Source organism: Aplysia californica, unplaced genomic scaffold (genome assembly GCF_000002075.1).
Source record: "Aplysia californica isolate F4 #8 unplaced genomic scaffold, AplCal3.0 scaffold00645, whole genome shotgun sequence".
Classification (NCBI taxonomy): Eukaryota; Metazoa; Mollusca; class Gastropoda; order Aplysiida; family Aplysiidae; genus Aplysia; species Aplysia californica.
In genome coordinates, this window is record NW_004797915.1 from 150,196 (window position 1) to 173,599 (window position 23,404).

At 41.3% G+C, this 23,404-nt stretch overlaps 1 protein-coding gene and 1 long non-coding RNA gene across 2 annotated transcripts in view; both read right to left on the reverse strand.

Moving 5' to 3' along the window:
* Positions 1 to 6,389: 6,389 nt before the first annotated feature.
* LOC101861467 (ubiquitin carboxyl-terminal hydrolase 47) overlaps positions 6,390 to 23,404 on the reverse strand; it is a 35,643-nt gene continuing 18,628 nt past the window's right edge. Inside the window, exons 23-34 of the mRNA XM_005107944.3 lie at positions 22,921 to 23,044; positions 19,925 to 21,253; positions 18,969 to 19,060; positions 16,585 to 16,665; positions 16,123 to 16,203; positions 15,301 to 15,416; positions 14,602 to 14,720; positions 13,323 to 13,453; positions 12,534 to 12,581; positions 11,942 to 12,069; positions 11,171 to 11,239; positions 6,390 to 8,056 (exon numbers count right to left, since the gene is read on the reverse strand). Of these exons, the coding sequence (XP_005108001.1) occupies positions 7,945 to 8,056; positions 11,171 to 11,239; positions 11,942 to 12,069; positions 12,534 to 12,581; positions 13,323 to 13,453; positions 14,602 to 14,720; positions 15,301 to 15,416; positions 16,123 to 16,203; positions 16,585 to 16,665; positions 18,969 to 19,060; positions 19,925 to 21,253; positions 22,921 to 23,044 (2,430 nt within the window). The 3' untranslated portion in view covers positions 6,390 to 7,944. The remainder of the gene's footprint in view (positions 8,057 to 11,170; positions 11,240 to 11,941; positions 12,070 to 12,533; positions 12,582 to 13,322; positions 13,454 to 14,601; positions 14,721 to 15,300; positions 15,417 to 16,122; positions 16,204 to 16,584; positions 16,666 to 18,968; positions 19,061 to 19,924; positions 21,254 to 22,920; positions 23,045 to 23,404) is intronic.
* On the reverse strand, positions 10,639 to 11,163 carry LOC118478522. The gene is made up of 2 exons (XR_004859103.1): positions 10,968 to 11,163; positions 10,639 to 10,893 (listed from the first exon to the last, which is right to left on the reverse strand). It is a non-coding gene; the product is annotated as an uncharacterized LOC118478522 (long non-coding RNA).

A 23,404-nucleotide genomic window follows, 5' to 3' on the forward strand; every position in this document is an offset into this window, starting at 1 on the left:
ATGTATGTATGTCATCTTAAGTTTTATTCAAAAATGGTGCATCCAGAATACTTTTATTTCTGCCTTGATGTTTCCATGCATATTACAGTAGTAGATGTATGTATGTATCTGAAAGGATGGAACCCACACAGAGCAAACCATGGGTCCACATGATAATTCACAATGGTCAACCATAAAGTACAAGAGTCTTCTCACATGCGTACCCAGCACAAGAGATGGTAAATGTACCTTATATTTACTACTTGTCTTCACCTTCGGCCCTTACTTCATCAACGGTCACCCTTCCTCCCCGCGATCAGCTCTCATTGACAAGTTCCTAAACATTCCAATATAATAAGCTTTCCACAGCAGAAAACCACGCACCATCAATATATGACAAGCTCTACTTGAAATTAGAATTAGACCACAATATTTAACTATTCCACATCTCAGATGTGTTTTTTTTCTATTTTATCATAAATAACATATATATACACTGTATATTCATTTCTTTGTTCTTATCAATAAACAAACCCCTATGGTTTTCTCTCTTTGTGTAAACTGTAACTTCAAAAGTTGAACAACATCACGAGGTTACTCTACTCTGTGTAGTTGTAACAAACAAACACTAAGATTACATATACGGCCTACTTTGGAAAAAAAAATCTACAGCAAAATCCCCACCCCCCCAAAAAAAAATTTTTTTTAATCACAATTTCTGTAGGTGACAAGAGAAAATCTTGAATGCCAGAAAGCTAATTTTCTTTAAGTGCAATTCATTCTATTCTATAATAACTACAATTTGTCTGTAGGTGACAAGAGCATATCTTGAACGCCAAAGTCGAAGTCAAAGATGATTTTATTGAATGTTTTTAACAAACCATTTCTTTTCCTAAGTGCAACAGCAATTCATTCTAAAATCAACTACAGCGGGTCATAGATGTCAGACCCCGTTTTTCCTAAGGACAACATGGGCAACCAAACATTGACGGAAACTTTACAGAAGCTTAAAAACTGTCTCCAAATTTCAACTCATCCTTCATAAGAACAAAAAGTGTCATCATTTTGATGTCAAGACAACGTAACTACCACAGGGTGCAGCATCCCACGATCCTATTGTCCACTAAAAATTCTTGTGTTGTAATTAACCCTATCCGTACGTCGGGTTTTACTATCGTATCCATACAACGTGGGGAACTCTGTGCCACCACTTTCCAAAGAGGAAATTTACTCGTTAATTCGATCCCTACGCTTTGCATAGCAGTCTGTCAAAATTATTTTTTGAGAAATACTGAAAGTTTCAAAGAGATCTTTGAACTCGAAGTATTCTAAAATGTGAAGAATACAACCCCGTGGGTACAAAATGACCCCAGGCGTACAGACAGGGTTAATTAATCATTAGTTCACTAAAAATTCTAAAAATAAATTCAATTCTCAACTATACACACAGCTGGTCGGCTGGCAGGTGCTCTGGTGTGGTTTGCTCCTTCTTTCCCATCATACAATAATAATATAATCCTTATCGCTCCTCCTCCTCCTTTTCTTTGTAAGTTACTCTCTAGCATTAACTCTAATCTTCGGCACTTATATAGAACCTATTTGTGTTGCAAGTGCCATTCAACTTTTACTAAATCTTTTTAAAAAATAACAATAAAAATAAAATTCATTTACACTTACACAACTGAAAACTGTCCCCACAAGTACAAAAATGAAAACAGGTCATCAAGAAATCTGCTCAAGGCAGAGCAAAGAGAATGAATTCATTAAAAGTAGAAGAGGCAATAAATAGTACCGGAGGGAGAGACAGAAGCACAAAGCTACAACCACTGTTATTCACTATACTAGGGCAGTATTGTATACAGACGTATCTCAAAGGTCGCCTAAAATGACTTACGTCTGTACGCAATACTGCCCGCGTATAGCACAATGCGACGTGCTTCTCAAACTGAAATAGCCCTCAACAACTCAACACCGCCTCATTGCTCCTCTCAGCAACTCATCAATGTGAATGTTTGCACAGCTCGCAGAAGACAAGTGAACTTCTTACTTGCAAAATGAGATCAGACAGATTTTTATAAGATTTTATATTCATATTTCATTATGTAAGCAAAAAAAAGCTGTTGACCATAATTAGCGCTACAATCAGTCCCGCGCCTCCTCAAAACTACAACATTTGCTCAGACACTTTTCTTCAATATCATACATCGGACACTTTTCTTCCATCTCATACATTGGACACTTTTCTTCCATCTCATACATCGGACACTTTCCTTCAATCTCTCTCATACATCGGCCACTTTTCTTCAATCCCTCTCATATATTGGACTCTTTTCTTCAATCTTTCTCACACATCAGACACTTTTCTTCAATATCATACATCGGACACTTTTCCTTCCATCTCATACATCGGACACTTTTCTTCAATATCATACATCTGACACTTTTCTTCAATCTCATATATTGGACACTCACATTTCCTCACATCGGCTCCTAACTCTCTCTGACTTCTTCTACTCCACAAACTCCTGCACTTCAGCTCCACACACTTCCTCAATTCTAATCCACACACTCCCTTAAGTCTACGCCACACTTTCTTTGACTTCTGCACAACACATCCCATTACTTTTATACCCCACACTCCCTCACTTATACATCCCTGATTTACATCTCACAGAAATTCTGTCTGTCTGCACCACACTTTCCTTTACTTCTACAATACACATTCCTATTTACCTCTCACAAAAATTCTCTATACTGTCTACGCCACACTTTCCCTTACTTCCTGACATTCTCCTCTATACAAACTTGAGGGCTCCACATCACCACACCACACAATAACAACTCTCTTAAATGGCAGATTTCTTTGGGTATTTAGGTTTTTTCTTTTATTCTTTTTGACCGTACACCGCATTTGACCGGCAAAATTCTGTCAGAATGCAAGTTCTTTCTCCGTCTCCCTACGGCCTCTGAGAAGTCTCAGCTTACAACATTTGGGAAAAACAGAAAAGATTCTCGTCCAGTCCCCACAGTATTCAATCCACTATCACCAGTCAGTATTCAAACAAATTTCAGTTCCACCACGACCTTAAAATCTCATCAGTAAAAACAACAAAGCATGAGTGAGGCAAGCTATCGCAAACTGTCAGACAACTGACCACAACTTCTTCATTAATGTCGTGGTTCATGCAAGACTTTGAAGTAACCCCCACACGCATGGAAATACCTATGGCCAAGCATATAGCCAGAAAACTTCCAGAAACTTGGTCACTTTTTCGACAAGCACCAAAACTCCCAACTCCAAACCTCACAACAGATAGCAACACAGACTCCGTCCATCACTTCATCTACACCAAAATCTACTTCTCATCATGCGACCCTCTCTGATGACCAGAAGCAACGTGTTGTTCGGGTCTGAATGAATCAAAGAACTTGATGAGCCGGTGAAAGAGACACACAAAACAGATCCCCACACGAGTATTCTCAGTCTCTCTAACTCTAACCCTTCCACCACCAACCACTTCCACACCTTAAAGACTCCCAGGTTGTCGTCACAGAAGTAGACAGAGAAAAAAAGACAGGTTGTAATAGTTGTATGGCATGATTCTAATCACAGAACACATTTGTTGTATCAGTTTCTTCAGGTCAACACAAAACAAAATCAGGTGATCAACACACATGATTTATCATGATGAAGTACAAAGCACAGCTGATTAAAACCTGTCAATTCTTTGCCATATCGACAGACCAAAGGGCTAGAACCCAATGGCCGCTGGATCGGAAAAGTAAAGTTATCATGATGACGTCGGCAGTGTTGGACAAGATGATCAAGTTGGAAACTCCACAAGTCCAAAAACTTTCCTCCTATTGCTTTTTCCATTCCACATAAATGAGGAGAACATCTGGCCCTGCTCCACATCTTGGGAGGAACATTTTCTGAGCCACGAGCACAGCAACAAAATGTGTCACGATGTGGTGAAACCGGGCGCTCATCAATTTTTGGGCATTGCAGAAATGGATATGCGCTCTATGAATGCAAACCATTGTAATTATTATTATTTATGTGGAGTTATTGGCATCATCGGAAAGTTTATTCACTTGTTTTGCTTTCAATGAAAAAAATACCATCTATCTTGAATAGAATTTAAGATATCTGTGATTGAAAGAGGTGAGGTCACCTGGTTTCAGTGGCGAAATTAGCTAGAAAATGGTCGCCAAGGTTTGGTAGCGCCAATAGCTAAAGAGTCCTTGAAAACTGAAAAATGACATACGTTACCCCTTTAACATTTTTCAGTAAAATTCGGATGGAAATTTGTTTTTGTACCAAAATAAAAGGGGTTGAGCTAAAAAAAAAAAAAAATTTGGTTAAAATTGCCTAACTGGTTGCTGAAAAATGCCAGTTTCTTCACTTTCATTATTTTGACGAGCGCCTGATTTCACCACACTGCCTCTCAAATGGTCACTATTTTTGTTTTCTTTGTCACCTCAGCAAAAGGTTTCGCCCCCTCCCCATTACAAAAACCTTACACATCTATAATCCATGCTGGGTGGCCCAGGGGAAAACAAGCTCTGATAGTTCTAGAAAAAACCTATTTTGTTCACCAAACTTGTCAGACTGTGGTTCTGTGGCAAACACCCCTCTGTATGGTTTGTGCTAGTGTTGAGAGCACAGACTGTGATCCCATCTGCACTATGTGTGTATAACATCTGAACTATGTATGTACGTATACATCTACACAATCAATTGCCAGACAAAGGAAAGGAAAAAAAAAAGTTTTCAATATGTACACATGTCTTTAAAAGGGCACATTTAACACACAGACACACATACACAGTTACAAACGCACACCCATTCATGTTTGCACGCACACACTCATGCAGGCCAGCACACACACACACACACACAAACACCTCTGTAATGTATTTTGAGACGCACTAAGCATAATATCCAGTGTGGAAGACACGACATTTTCACTGTACTCCTGAGCCCCTGAAAGCAAACACCAGTGAGGGCACCCACCCTATCTGTGTGCACATTACAAAACAAGGGCTGAAGCCAGCACGCTGGAGAGATCGCTTCCGTCTCTTTGTTTCAGTAATAGTTTTACGGCACTTGCAACACAATAAGGTCATATAAGTGCCCAAGAGTAGAGGTGTTACAAGACAGTAACAAAAACAAAAAAGGAGGACGAGAGATCAGGACGATAGATCATGTTTGATAGGAAAGAAGGAGCAAACTACGCCAGAGCACCCGCCAACCACCCACTACAAAACAAGGGCTGAAGCCAGCAAGCTGGAGAGACCGCTTCCGTCTCTCGTCCAACCACTCACATACAACAAGTCACTCGCACACACGGTTAACCACAACCAGGGTTCCTGCCATGAACTCCCCGCCAAATTCAAGGTTTCAAGGAGAAATTTGAGTCAAGGAGATTTGGTCCAGAAATTCATGTTTTCAACGGCGCGCCAAGTGCAATCTGACAAAAATGTTGTTCCGTGTCCGATCCGGCGAAAATAAAGGAGTTTTCTCAAATTCAAGGAGTTTTCTCAAATTCAAGGAGTTTTCTCAAATTCAAGGAGTTTTCTCAAATTCAAGGAGATTTCAAGGAGATTTTTCCTTGAATGCAAATTCAAGAATTTTCAGGGGCTCCTTGAACTCAAGGAGGCTGCAGGAACCCTGCACAACTAATCTAGCCATTTCTCTCCTTTATTTCAAAAACTGACATACCACTTGGGGGGGGGGGGGTGATTTTCTGACAGTGTGACCATTTCTCCCCTCTCCCAATTTGTATATATATGCTATATCAAAAGCATGCATCCCATCTGTGACCAAATTAAGAAATCAATTCTTTAAAAAACCTCTAGACCTCGCATCATCATCATATAAGCCATGGGACCCCGCCCACACTTCGCAGTACTGGGAGATAGAGGAACTGCCTTAGAGAAAAGATTCAACTCACCTTTCATAGAGTCATAGAGGCGGAAGATAGAGAGACTGTCTCAGAGAAAACATTCATCTCACCTCTCAAAGGGTAGAAAACAAACAAACCAAGCGGCTACCATTTTAAGAAAACCAAGATACGGTCACCAGTCATCACATGTTCGTTCAAAAAGCCAGAAATGATCCGCTCCACCCACAGAGGGGGACGGGTGGAGGGCGGGTTGTTAACCTTCCACTAGACCTGCCCATCACAAACACAATAAACACACACAACGCGACACTGTTAGCAACAATCCCGACACATATAACACGCATGCGACACCCACATTACGCGACACAGTCAGCAACAATCCCAACATATATATAACACGCATGCGACACCGAGCACCAATCCCCACACACACTCATCTGTCTGGCTGCTCTACTGTCGCTGGATTTCAACGAGTTAACAAAGCAACCCTTTTCCAAGGCAAAAACATAACAAAAATTTATTTGTAAAAAAAACCCACAAAAAAACAAACAAGGACGTTTTAACGTAGTTTTCCTTTTCTACACTCTCCATCCAGCCCCTTCCCTGTGCTCAGACCATAGGTGAGGTTACCAGGGTTCCTGCCTTGAACTCCCCTCCAAATTCAAGGAGATTTCAAGGAGGCATTAAAGGAGAAATTTTAAAAATTCAAGGAGATTTGGTCCAGAAATTCATGCCGTTTTCAACGGCGCGCCAAGAGCAATCTGACAAAAATGTTGTTCATGTCCCATCCGGCGAAATTCAAGGAGTTTTCAAGGTGGTTCCTCAAATTCAAGGAGTTTTCAAGAATATTTTTCCTTGAATGCAAATTCAAAGAGTTTTCAAGGACTCCTCAAATTCAAGGAGGCCGCAGGAACCCTGGGTTACCCTCCGACTCGAAGTTTTTGCGTGTCACACTCTCATTGCTCCTGCTACTTTCAACTGTACTCACACAAAGTTCAAATCTACTCAAAACAACTCAACCTGCCACAACAGAAACGATTACTCAAAAGATTACCCTCATAATGAATACTGATTGTTCAAATTTGTTCATCAATTTTTTTTAATATATAAAAAGGGGGGAGAAAGAAAGAATGAAAGAAAATGAAAGAAAGAATAAAAAGAGAAATTTAATTTTTTTTAAAAGAAAAAGTTAAAGAAATATAGACAAAAGAATAAAAAAGGAGGGAATGCAATGCCTGAAGAAAAAAAACAACAACACAAAACAACCTAACCATAATGAGACCAGCAGCAAAATCTGTCAGCGCAGCTGATTCTTAAGCGCCACCCATTCAAAATCTTATCCTTCTCTGAACCCCTGTAAATAGTCCACACTTTTCAAACCTTACGTTGCATAATGGAATTCTATCGGGCCACAAAAACTTTGAGCGCTTTAACACGACCACAACAGGGGAAAATTTCCAACCCTTTCCCATGGTCTTCGACGTCCTTTCCCATGGTCTTGGTCTTCACTTCCTTCCTCGGCCCAGCCCAGCCAAGCCAAGCCACGTCCAGCCATTCCCAACCAAGCCCAGCCAAACCCACTCCCCCTACAGTGTGACAGGACTACATAGTGGATGATCCAACAGTCTACACACAGAAAGAAATCGCAGGGAGCAGAGAGAACATCATACAAGACCCACAGACTGTTGACTGCTCCATGGTCATCCACAGACTGTAGACTCACACATCCACATCCGTAGACTGAAGACGGATTGATAGACATCCGTAGACTGCTCCGTCGGAATCCACAGACCGCAGACTGTTACATTCACATCCACAGGATACACTCACATCCCCCGACAGTCGGCTGATATATCCACATTCGTAGACTGCTTCATGGACACCCACAAACTGCAAACTGATCCATCGACCCCCCCAAAAACGCCTGACTGCTCCAACTGCCGCCATTCTCCTGCGCCCCCAGAGGCTAGTTCACCTCCAGAGGCTAGTCCACCTCCAGAGGCTAGTCCACCTCCAGAGGCTAGTCCACCTCCAGAGGCTAATCCACCTCCAGAGGCTAGTCCACCTCCAGCGACGTCTTGGACGGCTGGTCGTCCTCGTCGGTGTAGATCTTCAGCGCTCTTTCTTTGCGAGGGGAGCAGGAGATCCTGTGGGTCTGCCGAGATACCCTGGGGTGGGGGTGGGGTGGGGAAAGACACACACACACCAAATTAATTATTTTTGTTAAGCACACTCTACATATGACAGAAATGGGAAAACTTTTCAGACTTTGGGTCACACCAACAAGGTCCTGAACTATACGGGACATTATGCAACGTGTAACGTCATTTTCATTCATTGTGGGTTGATACATGACGTTCATGGAAAAAATTACAGAAGTGGAAACAAGTAAAAAGAGTACTGAAAAGTTACATGGAGTCAATCCTAACATACGGGTGCAAAGCATGGACAATCAATAGACAGCTGGAAAGAACAATTGAGGCGACAGAGTTGTGGTTCATAAGACGCATGCTGCGTGTCCCATGGACATCTAGAAAAACAAATGAGGAAGTCTTGGTTGAAGCAAATTGCAGACGACAGCTTACGACGAATATACGAAAGCGACAGGCAAATTTCATTGGACACACAATGCGGAAAGAAGCATTGGAGAATATTGTAACAACAGGCAAGTTTGAAGGAAAGAGAGGCAGAGGCACACAGAGGGAAAAGATATTGGACAAGACGACAACATGGCTAGGAGCAGCAAGAACAACAGACACCATTGCTGCAACGCAAGACAGAGTGAAGTGGAGGTCCGTGATCGCCCACGCCAGTCGGCAAGGCACCGGATAATGATGAACCTCACTTTTCTCTCATACAGAAAATACTGAGCCTATTTTGCACCATTACACGCAATAACTTAATTTTTCTTTTTTAAATATAGAAGAAACAAATGGAGCATGAGGTCTCCATTTTATTCACCACGGCAGTTAGTCTCGGCGCCAGCTTGTGTTTTGAGAAAATTGATGACTATCAGAGCTTTTCCAGCAGCTGATGTCATTTTTCGAGGATTTTCGGGTCCAGGGCTGAGCCCTGGCAGGGGGTTGAAGGGGGATAGCGCCCCCTTTATGTTTGAGAATTTTTGGTTTCCGAGCATCCTAAGTACGCCATTTCTGGCTATTCAAGCCTAAATTTAGGCTTTATGCAGACGATACACAGCTGTATGGATTCACTACAACTGACAATGTACACAATCTCATAGATAGAATCGCCAGATGTATCAATGATATAAGAAAATGGATGTTCAAGAACAAATTAAAATTAAATGAGGATAAGACCGAAATATTATTTCTTCGTAGCAGCGCATGCAATGAAATCGACAATATCAGAATAAACATCAATGGCCACGAAATATCAGCCCAAACTAAAATAAGAAATTTAGGTGTGGAGCTAGATCAAGATATGTCAATGAAATACCATGTATCCAATCTTTGTAAAAATCTATATCTCCAGATGAAGAAAATAGGGAGCATTAGAAAATATCTATCTGTTGGTGTCACCAAAACTTTAATAACATCACTTATATTGTCAAGGATTGATTATTGCAATTCCTTACTGGCTGGTGTACCTGATGAACAGTTACAACAACTACAAAGAGTACAAAATATTGCTGCCAAAATAATTACTAAAAAACTAAAGCATGATCATGTGACTCCTATTTTAAAAGCATTACACTGGCTCCCAGTGAAAGAGCGCATCATATATAAAATCTGTTTAACTTGCTACAAGTGCTTAAATGATTTATCACCGGACTATCTAAAACAGCTTTTAACACCCTATGTGCCTCCTAGAACGCTCAGATCATCTAGTGACAAAACAACCCTTGTTAAGCCTAAAATAAATTTCAAATCATATGGCCAACGCTCTTTTTCATATTTTGCCCCACATGTTTGGAATAGGCTTCCAAAAACTATCAGAGAAGCAGAAAATCTAGAATTTTTTAAGAAGAAACTAAAATCATTTCTATTTTCATCATATTTCGATTAGACAGAATGCATCCAAGCTGTAGATCGTTGTGAGTTTGTATGTGCGTATGTGCATATGTATGTATGTGTGTATGTGAGTATGTATATGTGTGTGGTGCGTGCGTGAGTGAATATGTGTTTGCATGAGTATGTAACACTATGTACCTTTAAAATTGATTTGTAAATCCATTATATGTATCATGTTAAGCGCATAGAGCATTGCATAAGTGGATATGCGCTATATAAATGCAATCCATTATTAAATTTAACAGAAAATAAGTGAAAAATAAAACACACTTTGCATAGGTCTACATAATTTTCTGCTTGTGTTGGTTTGCACCATAATCATCATAAGGTGTAGAATCCTTACAATAATAGTATAACAGCTTGACTTGATTTAGATCTAGATCTAATATCTAGCTAGATTCTAGTCTAGATTCTAGATCTAGTCTAGAGATCTAAATAACTTGACAGCTTATTCAACTTAAATCTACAACAAAACTTACAAATAAACAAGTCTGGTAAAAAAAAATCAAGCTCTCTTTAGAGTTTTCTTTTTTTGGCAGGCCCAAGATCTATTGAACCACAATCGTCATTTCTTCCTCTTGTTTACATTGCTGGTGCTGTATTTCTTGTGCTTTAGAAAGTGAAAGTAGAAGACACTGTCTACACTTTCAAATAAAAGAGCACTTCCGGTATGGGTTGGCTATTGTTGACTATTGGTAATTACGGAAATTTTTTATTTCGCATTTTTTTAAATATTTTTTTTAATTAATTTTTTTTGGCACGAATTTTCACGGAAATTTTTCCATTTGCGGAATTCTGCTAATTTGCGGAAATCCGCAAAATTGCGGAAGACTGGAAGCCCTGGACTATAAAAGGAATTTATCACTTTTTTTTTTTTTTGTTCCAATATGTCAAATGTTTCCACAGGCAGCACGAAACTCTTTTGTTCCATAGTTTTGCCCATCTGACCTATAAATATGGAATTTATGTAGCACCTAATCCCTAGCTATAAATATGGAATTTATGTAGCACCTAATCCCTAGCTATAAATATGGAATTTATGTAGCACCTAATCCCTAGAAGGCCCTAAGAGCTGTACAATGCAGAATCATCGTTCAACTTAACTGACCAATCTAAGGACACAAAACACACATTGTGAGGCCATTTAACAACACCATCAAACAAACACACTTCTCACACACACACATACAACTCCCAGACCCGCACACATTCTCACGAACAAAATTAGCCAGCGAGGGAACTTTCACTTACTTGTTCTCTTTCTGTTGGATCTCTTTCTTCTTCTCCTCGGACAGCTCCACCAGCTCTTCGCTGTTGTCTCTGCAGACGGAAAGTAAAAGAAGACAACAATGAGAAACTTCATGACCCACCTCTATAAGTCACATATTCTCCAGTTTTTCTCCAAACCTTGTTTTTACACTCTGTCTTACAAAATTGGCATATCTTTAAAACCACACAAGTTATTTGAAAAAAAATTTTAATCAGTGTGTTCAGCATTGAATTTGCTACAAGAATATGCCCTTATTTCTAAATCCAAAAATTTCTGCCAACTGGGGCCTTTCTCCAGGCACACACACACATTTGGTCTGATGGTCATGAAAACTACCTGAGAGTTTTACTAGAGAAAAAGAGGAGCACATGGACACAATAAGGGTCATTCAGCGCTGGGAAAAAGTAAGACAAACAGACAGACTGAAACAACAGAGTGAAAAGTGGCGTCGGTAGCCTAGTGGTTAGGCTCTCGGACTTAAAACCGTAAGGTCATGAGTTCCAATCCCGTCAGTTTGTTAGTGCTTGAGCGCTTAATCAGCTGCTGGCACTGTATGTATGCTTCCCAGGAAGCTGAGAATGTTTCTGAGTGTTCTATGGTCTTCTGAGGTAATAATACAGTGTAAAACACATAGAGCTTGCTGCTGAGCGGGGGAATACGCTATACAAATGCTTTTAATTATTTATCATTATTACCAAAGTAAAGAAATAGGGTCTACCAGTGGCGCCCTCCAACCACCGGCGGTGCGTTACCTGAAATAGATGACGTGCCCGTCGTCACAGATGTAGAGAGGCCACATGTTGAGGGAAGTCACATGAGGGTTCCACTCCAGGTTGTTGATCTCCAGCACGGAAACCTCACACGGGAACGTCCCTTTGCCCTGCACACATACAAATAACACAAAGGTAAATAGATGTGCGTGTGTTTGTACGTGTGAGTGTGGGTGTGTGTGTGTGTAAAACATCCCTTTGCCCTGTACACAAACGGGTGTGTGGTCTACAAGTATTCCTCCTTAGCTGATGATCTCATTGTGCTGAAAACTGCAAGTTTCCACAAAGATATCACAATGCCAACCCGCCTCCCCCCCCCCCCCCCCCCACCACATAACTTCACACATATTCCCCCTGTCAGCGACAGACACCAGTCTAAAAATGTGAAAAAGTCACATCTTTCTTCCCTTGTACTCCTGCCAATACCACACCTGGCTCTACTCAAAGACATCATCCGTGTGATAAACCAACAGCACAAACACATGGCAAGGGAGAAATCACGTCAAATTTCACATGTATAGTCTAACTCGTGTCAAAAATTTCACAGATGTGAAAATAAAAAGCAACGACTCACCTTTGAAAACTCAACATTTTCAGCTGGGATGTTGCTGATGGCAGAAATCTGGGGAGAACCAAGAGGCAAAAAAATAAGACAAAGCACAAAACAGTATTACGTTTAATCCTAACAAATCACTATAATTTTCCTCCCATAACTGTAGAACTCAGTACATAGAGAACATTGTCATGTCATCAACATCCCTACCAGGACTAATGGCTAATCTTTTTTAATATAGAAAAGATAAAAACAATTTTTTTAAATCTCCCAAACAGATCAGCACCTATTTACTTTCTAGAAAGGAATAGTTTGACAAAATCTCTGCACACTAACAAAAACAATTTTGCCTGTGACAAATGACAAACAATCAAAGACCTTTGACATATTTCTCAGTCAGCTCTTATTTCTGCCTCTCCCTGTGTGTGCGTGAATGCGCATCTGAGTGTGCACATGCATACACGAGTATGTATGTGCATGCGTATGAAGTGTCAGTTCCTGCCCTCACCGTGTGCATGCATGTGTGTGTGTATGTAAGGTGTCAGCCACTACCCTCACCTTGTTCTTGAGCTCCTCCACCGACTTGAGTGTGTGTGTGTGTGTGTGTGTGTGTGTGTGTGTGTGTGTGTGTGTGTGTGTGTGTGTGTGTGTGTGTGTGTTTGTGTGTGTGTGCATGTGAGTGCATATGTGTGTGTGTGTATCTCACCTTGTTCTTGAGCTCCTCCACCGACTTGTGTGTGTGTGTGTGCATGTGTGTGTGTGTGTGTGTATGTGCGTGCGTGCGTATGTGTGTGTGTGTGTGTATCTCACCTTATTCTTGAGCTCCTCCACCGACTTGTGCGTGAGCACCACCTCCTGGAACGGGTCAATCTGGTGAGTCGACGGCCTCCAGTGGCGGACATACACGGCCAGCTGGGACGAGTCCGTCAGTTCTTCGGGGCCTGTGGGGACAGTGAGACAGTAGCCAGATTATCTCGACTTTTCCGAACACAAACATCATCACAACGACATCATCATCATCATTATCCAGTGCCAGGGGTAAAAAAAAATAATGGAGATACGAAAAGAAAGCACTGAGGTCGCGAAGTACTGACCTTGCACTTGAACAAGTACTGACACATACAAAGAGAGAAGTGTAGCCGGTGGGGTAAAACCTGTGATAGACTTAAAGATCACAGGTAAGTCTACACCGGCGCGCAAGACCTGAGTAAGGTCAAGGAGCTTTCCTGTGTGTGCTTCATCTGAGTGCAGGCATACCATAGGCCTGCACTCTGCCTTTCTGCACATAACAGCATTCCAACAAACATCACATAAACCCACCTCCTAATACAGCACATCTAGTTTAGTTTTAGTAAAGAGTTTTACAGCACTTGCAAAACAATTCAGTCATATGACAGATGCAGGGCATTACAAGAGAGTAACAAAGACAAAAAAAGAGAGATCAGGATATATATTTATTTTTTTTATAGTAGAGCGTTTTACGGCACTCGCAACTGCATAAGGTCATATGAGCGCCAAGGGGTGGGTGTCAACAGAGAAGTCTTTACAGGGAATCAGACTTACTCTGCTGACCTCTCTAGCTTCAACAGCACAAGGTCTGCTTCAACTATCAAGGCACCCCGGAAATAGCGGGTCACAAGAGAGTGACAAACATACAAAATAAGTAGAGAAAAATGACAATAGTAAGGATCAGGAAAGAAAAGGCAGCAGTTCTCTGTTTCAGTTTCTTCTCTTAATCAAAAAACAAGACAAACTTCAGAAAATTGGACAGTCCCGCAGATTTCAGTTTAAGTGGACTCCACTATGGTTTGTTAAGTTTGGACCCCTGAACAGTTTCCATTGAATGCGACAGAACAATGTACCCATGGCTATGTACACAACAACTAGTCTTACTTCATTTCCACATCAAAAGCAAAATGAAAAAGGATAATTCATACACAGTAACAAGAACAGCCAGTACTATTATGACAAGGACAGAGACGATATTTTCTTATACTCGTATGGGATATAGCGCTATATAAATGCAATCTATTATTATTATCATTATCATACTCCATGTTTTCCTGTGGAGTGCCCAGAGAGTACCTACCTTCCAGTACCTCCAGGAAAATCTCCCAGTTTGGGTAGATCGGGATTTCATTTTCGTACATGTGGCTGTCGAGATAGACAGTGCCAGGATTTGTCCAAGACTTCTTTCTTAGTCGACATCTGCAATGAGAAGGGAAAAAAAGAAAGAGAAAAAAGAAAAATTAGTAGTATCATTCTTGCCTTACCCTGTATCCAAGTTTATGGGACTGTCAAGCCTGAAAATACACAAGCAAACAACTGTCTGTCTGTCTGTCTGCCTGTCTGTCTTGTCTTGTCTGTCCGTCTCATCTGTCTGCCTGCCAGCCACTGGGCCCTGTGGCTTCAGACAACAGCTCCTAACCCTCACCAAGTCACAAAGGTTGGGCAGGATTCTCAGGGCATTTCACCAGAACTTTGTAAAGATTGCAAACCAGAGGTATCTCCAGAGCAACACTGATCAGACTCATAACAACTTTATATATACTGTAAGGTTTTTCAACATTCTTCAAAGCTTAAGTACAGAAACGTGCAATGACCGCTGAAGAGAATTTGACGAAGATTTGTGGAACAGAGCAGACATCGTAGACACGGTCACCAGCATTTACCTGTCCCACGTACAATCTCTAGTTTACTGATAGTCCCAAGGTTTCCTTTACACAAACAAAAAAATTATCTGCCAGCCGACCTATCAGCGACCGTCTCGCAGTGTTCAGCTATTTACCTGTCTAATGGAATGTCTAGTCCACATTGCTCCTTCACTTCCTCGAGGATGATCTTCTTAGACTGTAAGACCGTCATGCCCTTTGCAAAGATTGTCTCAATCAGGTACTTGCACGGCTGTGGGTCAAAACAAAATCAAATATGTGATGCTGGCATTTACTTACCACAAAACTTCTTTTGGTTAACGTTTTACCGCACTCACAACTGCATGAGGCCCATCCAACTTCAAACTCTTTTTTCCCAGAGATGTCTTTGAAAGCCCCCCATGTAACAGGTAAAATGTGAGTGGGAAGGTGAGAGGAATCGGTCAAAAATCAGTTCTCGGACAAAGAAAGCATTCCTTAGTCAAAATTATTCTTTGAACCTGATCCATTGGTCTGTACACATCTTAAGCCCCTCCTTCACACAAACTAACAGTTCCCTTGAAAAATGTGGACTCTCTAATTATAATACTGGGGAGCTACACCAAATACATCTTCATATTCACACATTATGCCAGGGCAACGAGAAAAAATTACAATAAATTTCCAATACCCTCCCATATATATATATATATATATAAAACGTTTCTCAATTCAACAAATAAAACAGTTCACAGTATCTTCCTTCAGACTTTCCTGCGTCGTTCCCTTTTGAAGTTAGATCCAGACAACTGAGCCCCGTATATCGGAGCACACCGTACGACCGTAGAGCCAGTAACAACAACTCTAAGCCGGCAAGCGACAATCAAAACAAAAAGTAAAATCAAGTTTTATATCACTTCTAGTGTATTACAGTTCGATTGGTTATAGATAGAATTATTGTGTTGAGAAAAAGCTCCAACCTCCGCCTCGTTCACGCAGAGCCGGTAGACCTTGACCCTGTGTTCTCCTGGCTGCAAGGCTCGGCCAAGTTTGATGTTGAACTGAAAGAAAAACGAGAACAAGATCTTGTTATCAAGCTGTAGGACCGTACTGAAACACACTGTCAGAACGGCCACATTTTTTACACAAAGAGAACAGAAAGTCAAACCAAGAACACTATCATAATGGCAACATGTCTTCTGATTATAGTATCTACAATATCCTAGCTGCTGTCTACGTTCACGATAGATTCCAACCTCAAACTGTTCTAGTATATAGCTTGCTGTTGAGGGAATTTGCACTATACAAATGCTATCTGTTATTATCATCAATATTAATATTATTATTATTATTATTATTATTATACATATCTCCAGCACAGAGCCCCAAACACTTCTCACTCACTGAGCCAGGTTGCGCTGGTATACTGGTATGCTACTCACTTTTCCATCTTCGAAGAAAGACAAAGTATCAGACAAGCGCACACTCTCAAATTCCTGATTGTTAGAGTACACTCGATACACCTGCGAGGAGAAAAAAACAAATTCAATGTCTCTCTACTCACTCCTCATCTTCATCACATCTTTACAACAAACACATCCTCTCAGAAAATGGCAAAATCTGCTAATATTTCCCATAATCTACAATTACAATTTCAGACGTGCCAGCCCCTCCCAGACAAACAATACACAAGTTTTTCTCCGAATCCGCCATACAAATCAGAGTATGGGCAAAAACATCGAGAGTCTCCCGAAGAACCCCAGTGGATTACGATTATGTCAAAAACAGGCCTTGAACAACAAATGCATATGGCAAATACACGCAAATAGAAGTGTACTTTCACTCCGCGTCATCTACGACAAGACACACAATAATGCAAATAAACCAGCTTATTTTCATTGTTGTTCACAATACACTGCCTACGATCAGTGGAAACAGAATGCAAGAAAAAAATTTTGATTTTAGGCAAATACGACCAGGGTTTTTCATCGAGCAAAAAAAATCTGAAAATTAGTATTTTACGGGAGAACCCAGCAGGTCTGCAATATATTTTCGCAATGTAAGTCAAACATCGGCCTGGACAACAAAAAACCTGTAGCAGAACATAGTCAAATAATTCTAGCCCTTCGGAGTTGTGCCAGAGTAAGAAACTGCACAATAGATATAATAATCTGTTTTATTACGTTTTACATCTACTGGAAAATAGAACCTTGGCACGCACACAGTTTAACCCTATACGTACGCCGGGGGTCATTTTGTACCCCAGGGTTGGTATTCTTCACATTTTAGAATGCTTCAAGTGCGAAAATCTCTTTGAAACTTTCTGTATTTCTCAAAAAATCATTTTGACAGACTGCTATGCAAAGCGTACGGATCGGATTTACGAGTAAATTTCCCGTTTTGGAAAGTGGTGGCCTAGAGTTCCCCACGTCGTATGGATACAATAGTAAAACAGTAAAGGTTTTTGCAGACGGTATACTGTTGAGATAAAGAAAATCGACAAACCAAACAACAGAATCTACTAGAAATCGTCTTCGTAAAGATGGAAATCGTGGCCTTTGTTCAATGAAGGAAAGTATCGGGTCTGAAAAAGGCAGCATCAACGACGCTAAGAGCATGATCGATATGGGCTCCCCCCCAAAAAAAGTTGATCTTGTGCGAGTTTCATCAGAAGAAAAGTGATAAGCCAGCAGGCCTAGCAAGGAAAATGTCAACATACGAACAACTACCTTTCTAAGTGCTCAAGATCTCATTTGTTTCTAAAAATAAATACGGTAACTTCCACCATCATAGTGCAATCTATAAAAAAAAAAGGTTTGCAAAGTACTCCAAAAATTGCTGACCTGCTTTATCTTTCGTCTACAGCCCAGTCTAATAACACATTTCGGAGCAGACAACCTAAAGTAAACAATGCTAGAAATTCTTCCTAAGAATTATGGGGAAAAAGAGTTTAGTTTAGTTTAGTTTTAGTAGAGGTTTTACGGCTCTCGCAACTGCATAAGGTCATATGAGCGCCAGAAGATAAGAGGTGTTACAAGAGAGTAACAAACATAAAAAAGAAGAAGGGGAGATAAGGACGATAGATGTTTGATAGGAAAGAAGAAGCAAACCACACCAGAGCACCCGCCAACCACCTACAAAAAGAGTTTGAAATGAAATGTGCAGTACCTAGCGCCATCACACCCACTGGTCTTATTTTTCTAGCTATTTGACGAAGATAAGTTGGGCCTACTATTCTAGCTATGTCACGAGAATAAAATAAGTCCACTATACAAAGAACACAGAGTGCATGAAGGTCCATATAGTCATGCAGAACAACTACATGACAACGTAAGATACTTTGGGGTGGGAGTCTAGACATTGCTGCAAAACACCGCCTTCCCAAACAAGAAGAGCCTATAGTATGCTCTATGCACAATAAGGACTACCGAGGGAGGGGGCGATAAGGACTACCAGGGGGGAAGGGGAACTGGAACAAACCATGAGAAGGTAGTTTGAAGAGCTAATTTAAATCAGGAGAACATTCTTTAAAAATTCATATTATTTTTTTAAAAACAGAACGGCTTACACAGCAATCAATCACCACATCAAGTGTATACATGATACTTCTTCCTCATACAAAATAAATATTCTAAAATGCCACAATGCCAAATGCATGCTGCTTGCTATTGAAAGACAATAAACGGAAACAACAATTCTGATCAACACATTCCGCGACTCTAAAACTCAATAATACAGATAAATGCATTTTACACAAAGAAAACAGAAGCTAAAACAAGAGAAGAAAAAAAAAAAATAAATAAATGAATAAAAAAAGGCAGGTTACCTTAAAAAAATTGGACATCACGCCAACATATGGTTCAAGTTCTCGTTTGAAAGCCCCAAGGGTAATTCTCTTATCAACAGAAACATCTAAAACTGTGAGGAAAGAAAGGGGAAGAAACAATTAGTCAAATGGTCATTCAGGGCTTTGTAGTCAACATGTTGCTGGGGGTAAAAAAAATTTTTTTTAAAGAACCAATTCTTTTTGTCAAAGCTCACCAACGATCCTTGTCAACAGCCATGGAGGGGAAAAACTATTACAAACATGTCTATGATGCGTGTGTTCTTGTCAATGACGTCATGTTCACATTTCCCAGTCCCTTCTAAAGGAAGTCTGCACTTATCCAATAAGTTTCACCCAGAAAAAATGCAAACTTTAGGACAATTTAACATACACTGAAACTTCAACATCACCGAATATGAATACGTTTTCGTGCTAGGTTTTTGAGACAAAAATTGCAATACCAAATAACTTTTGTCTCAAATATAATATGATGCTTGTAATAAATTACCCCGTCTCAAATATAATATGATGCTGGTAATAAATTACCCCCTGTCTCAAATATAATATGATGCTTGTAATAAATTACCCCCCATACAGCTTTAAAAGGTGACTAAACCCACAATTTATAATATGTAGCTCACTAAAGGGGTGCAGTTTTCAGTGCCCTTGATTTAAGCATAAGCAACACAAAACTAGAAAATATACGCAGACAAGAACGCTAGACCTTCACAAGGTGCAAAACCGACAAGAAACATATTGCTTACAGAACATAAAATATATCATTCCAACATTTCTCAAAAGGCAAAGAGCTTTCAAGGGAAATGCTTGCTACATAAAGTGGATGAAATGTGAACGACAGTATAATTATATGTTCATGGCACGGATATCAGCAAAGAGAACAATAAGGCAATGCCATCATAGATATCGGCAAACGAAGACATATACAGGATACTTACTGCGATCTTCCGTTTCACAAGAGTCAGAAATCACAGCATGAAAATATCTCTTCACTTCCAAAACTTCCTCTTCCTCTTCACAATGTTTGACAGAGGCTTGTTGAGCGGAGGACTTAGCACGGGGAGTGAGCGAAGAAGACCCAGCCAGGAACTGAGGTGGAATGGGAGGAGGAGGAGGAGGAGGTGGTGGAAGAGGGGGAGGATGAGCAGCGTCAGAAGTGTTGGACTGAGTCAGTGTGGAGGGAGCGGCTTGTGCACTGGCGTTGGACACACAAGTTTCCGACCGGGCGGCGGCGGCTTCAGTACCCGCCTGAGGTTCAGAGCCCGGGTCGCAGGCCTCAGCGGCACCAGTCGTCTGAGGTAATGAGGAGGAGGAGGGGAAAGAGTGGAGGGTGCCTCCGCACGCTGTGCGCTCTTTGGCCAGTTCCCGATCCCAGTCGTCGGAGTCGTCGTAGCTCGGAGCGGGAAACTGGAACTGGTTGTAATTGTCTGAGAAGCCAGAAGGCGGGAGGTCGAGCCCGCGAGTGACCGCGTCGGGTCTCCTGGCTCCTCCAGGGGGCAGCGGCGTGGAGGAGGACAAGGCCGTCTCGATGCTCACGCCCTCGTCCTCATCGTTGTCCTCCTCAAAGCCGTAGCCGTCCTCTGGGGAGGAGAGGACGGGCTCCGGGTCGGGTCCCGAGCAGCTGAAGTTGAACTCGGCGCTGGTGCTGGTGTCCTCCTGGCTGCCGGAGCTGGGGCCCGAGCCCAAACACTGCAGGGAGGAGTCGCTGTTGTCGGCGCAGCTGTGGTAGATGGAGGGGTCACTGTGGGAGCTGTGCAGGCCCACCGAGGAGAACTTGGAGTACAGGTTCACCATGTCCACTGTCAGGTGCTCGTGCGACGACGAGTGCGGGAGGGACACCACCGAGTGTTGTCGCCCGCCCCCGCCACTTCCTCCAGCCTCCTCGCCGATACCGCTGCTCGACTGAGACTCCTCGCAGTCACTGGTGAAGCGAGGCGTGGTGCTCTTGAAGTAGCCCGACTCCTGGTCTGTGTCAAACGCGGCCTGCACCCCCTCGGACGCGCTGACCGAGGCACCGACCCCGTAGCGCGTCTCCGTGGTAGTCGAGCTACTGATGGAGAAGTTGGAGCCCGGGTCTACCCCCGACAGCGAGTGTTTCGAGTTCGTGCCTCCGCTGTAGAAAGCCGAGTCGTTCTCGCTGATCCCTTCGTCCACCTGTGATGAGTCGGCGTGCCTGTACAGCGGCAGGATCGAGGACACGTCCAGTCGACTGTGGCCAGCCTTTGATGGGCTCTCCTTCAGTGATGAAATGTACTCTTCCAGAGATTCTGTGAATAAAATCGAGAAGTCTGTTAGTAGATCGACAAATCACTTGGAAAGTCAGAAGACAGATTCAATGTCTCCATGCCATAAAAAAACCAACATCTTCATCACCAGGCAGCATCTTCAAAGTTCAACAATTGTGAGGATTATGATTCAAAACTAAGTAAACTTATTGCCAGTATCTTTTAACTTCTTTTGCTGTTACTGACTTTTTGGTTTTACAACTGCCAACAACTCTGTCTACAAATTAAACAAAGAAACATGATCATCCCCCCCCTAATTTCTACCACTGAAACAGATTTATTTGCCATCATTCAAATAAAATATTAATCATCAACACACACAAACATGTGTGAAATGCTAAATCGCACCAACACTCAAAACTTGACAAGGATACAAATGTAATAAGCATGAAACAAAACATTCATCAGTTGTAAGAAAACCTTGAGAAAGAGTTAAGATAATTACTTTACTGTCTCAGTGGGGAATCCTTTCATGGCTTTACAGGGGATCTAAAAAAACATCCTCAGAAATATATCACTGTCTTTATCACACACAAGTCCTTTGTCACCCACAGACTCGCCACAAACAGGAGGCATTCAGCAACTCTCATGTCCATGAAGATCATACGCGTTCAGAACAGAGACTTATTTTCAAATTCACAAAATAGATTGTCACTGTATCTCAACACTGCTGCCCTATCCAAGTTGGCCAAAAGATTCTCAGCTTTTTCCACTACAACCCATGCCCTAGGAGTTTTCACTGTGAAATAAACCAGAGGACAAAACTGAAAATGCTTGACCTTCTGATCAAAGACAAATGTCTCTTAATAAATCTTTGCAGGTGTATTCAATTCAATAGCTAGGAATGAAATCTGTCTTCCATATTTAGACCAGTGAGTTGAGTGAAAATGAGAGACACAGAGCAGTGTGACCTCAAAGACAATGAGAAAAGCCTACACTGACAAAGAAAAGAACTTTTGCTAAAAAAAAAAAACAATTCATCATTTTTGTAAAGAATTTTTAAAAACTTTACTTTCAAGAAAATTTAGTATTTCCTCAAACTTTTATTTTATCCTGCTAGTGGAAGAATCCACAAAACACATGTCAGTTTCTGAAGGCCCCAAAGGGAAACGTGCTCTATGGTTCATGAATATGTGCAACTACTTCACTATACTACACAAACATATTCTTTTTACGTTACTAGAAGCCCAAGGATTAAACGTCAATTCCCACTAATGAAAACTCAACAATCGATAAGTTACTTTCAGCCAATGCCAATTCTCTTGTATGAAAACTCAACATTCGACAAACAATACAAGTTACTTTAAGCCAATACCAATTCTCTTGTTCGAAAACTCAACAATCACATCAACAAACAATACACGTAACTAGAAGCCCATGCGGATTCCCTTGCATGAGAACTCAAAAATCGACAAACAGTCGACGTTACTATAAGCCCATGCCAATTCCCTTGCATGAGAACCCAAAAATCAACAAACAGTCGACGTTACTATAAGCCCATGCCAATTCCCTTGCATGAGAACCCAAAAATCAACAAACAGTCGACGTTACTATAAGCCCATACCAATTCCCTTGCATGAGAACCCAAAAATCAAGAAACAGTCGACGTTACTATAAGCCCAAAGACAGAAAGCGTGCGCGTCACTCACTGCGGCTGGGTAAGGTACACGTGATGCGTATCGTGTGCTGGTACTGGTCCAGCAGGTGGCACAGCTGAGACTGGACGTATGGCACGGAGCTGTCCTTCACATCGCCCGAACATTCCACAAACAACTAGTTGGGGGGAGGAAGGGAGACACAAACATTGTCGGTTAAGCATATTTGTAACTCAAGTACAGTCACAATTATTCAAGTTTATAATAAGTTTGACAACACTTGCAACATAATAAGGTCATATAAGTGCCTAAGATTTGGAGGTATTACAAGAGAGTTACGAACAAAAAGAAGAAGGAGAAATAAGGACAATAGATGTTTGATAGGAAAGACAGAGCAAACAATAATAATAATAATAAATAGCATTTGTATAGCGCATATCCCCGCTCAACAGCAGGCTCTATGCGCTTTACACTATATTATTACCCCAGCAGACCATAGAACAAGAGGCTTGTTGAGCGGAGGACTTAGCACGGGGAG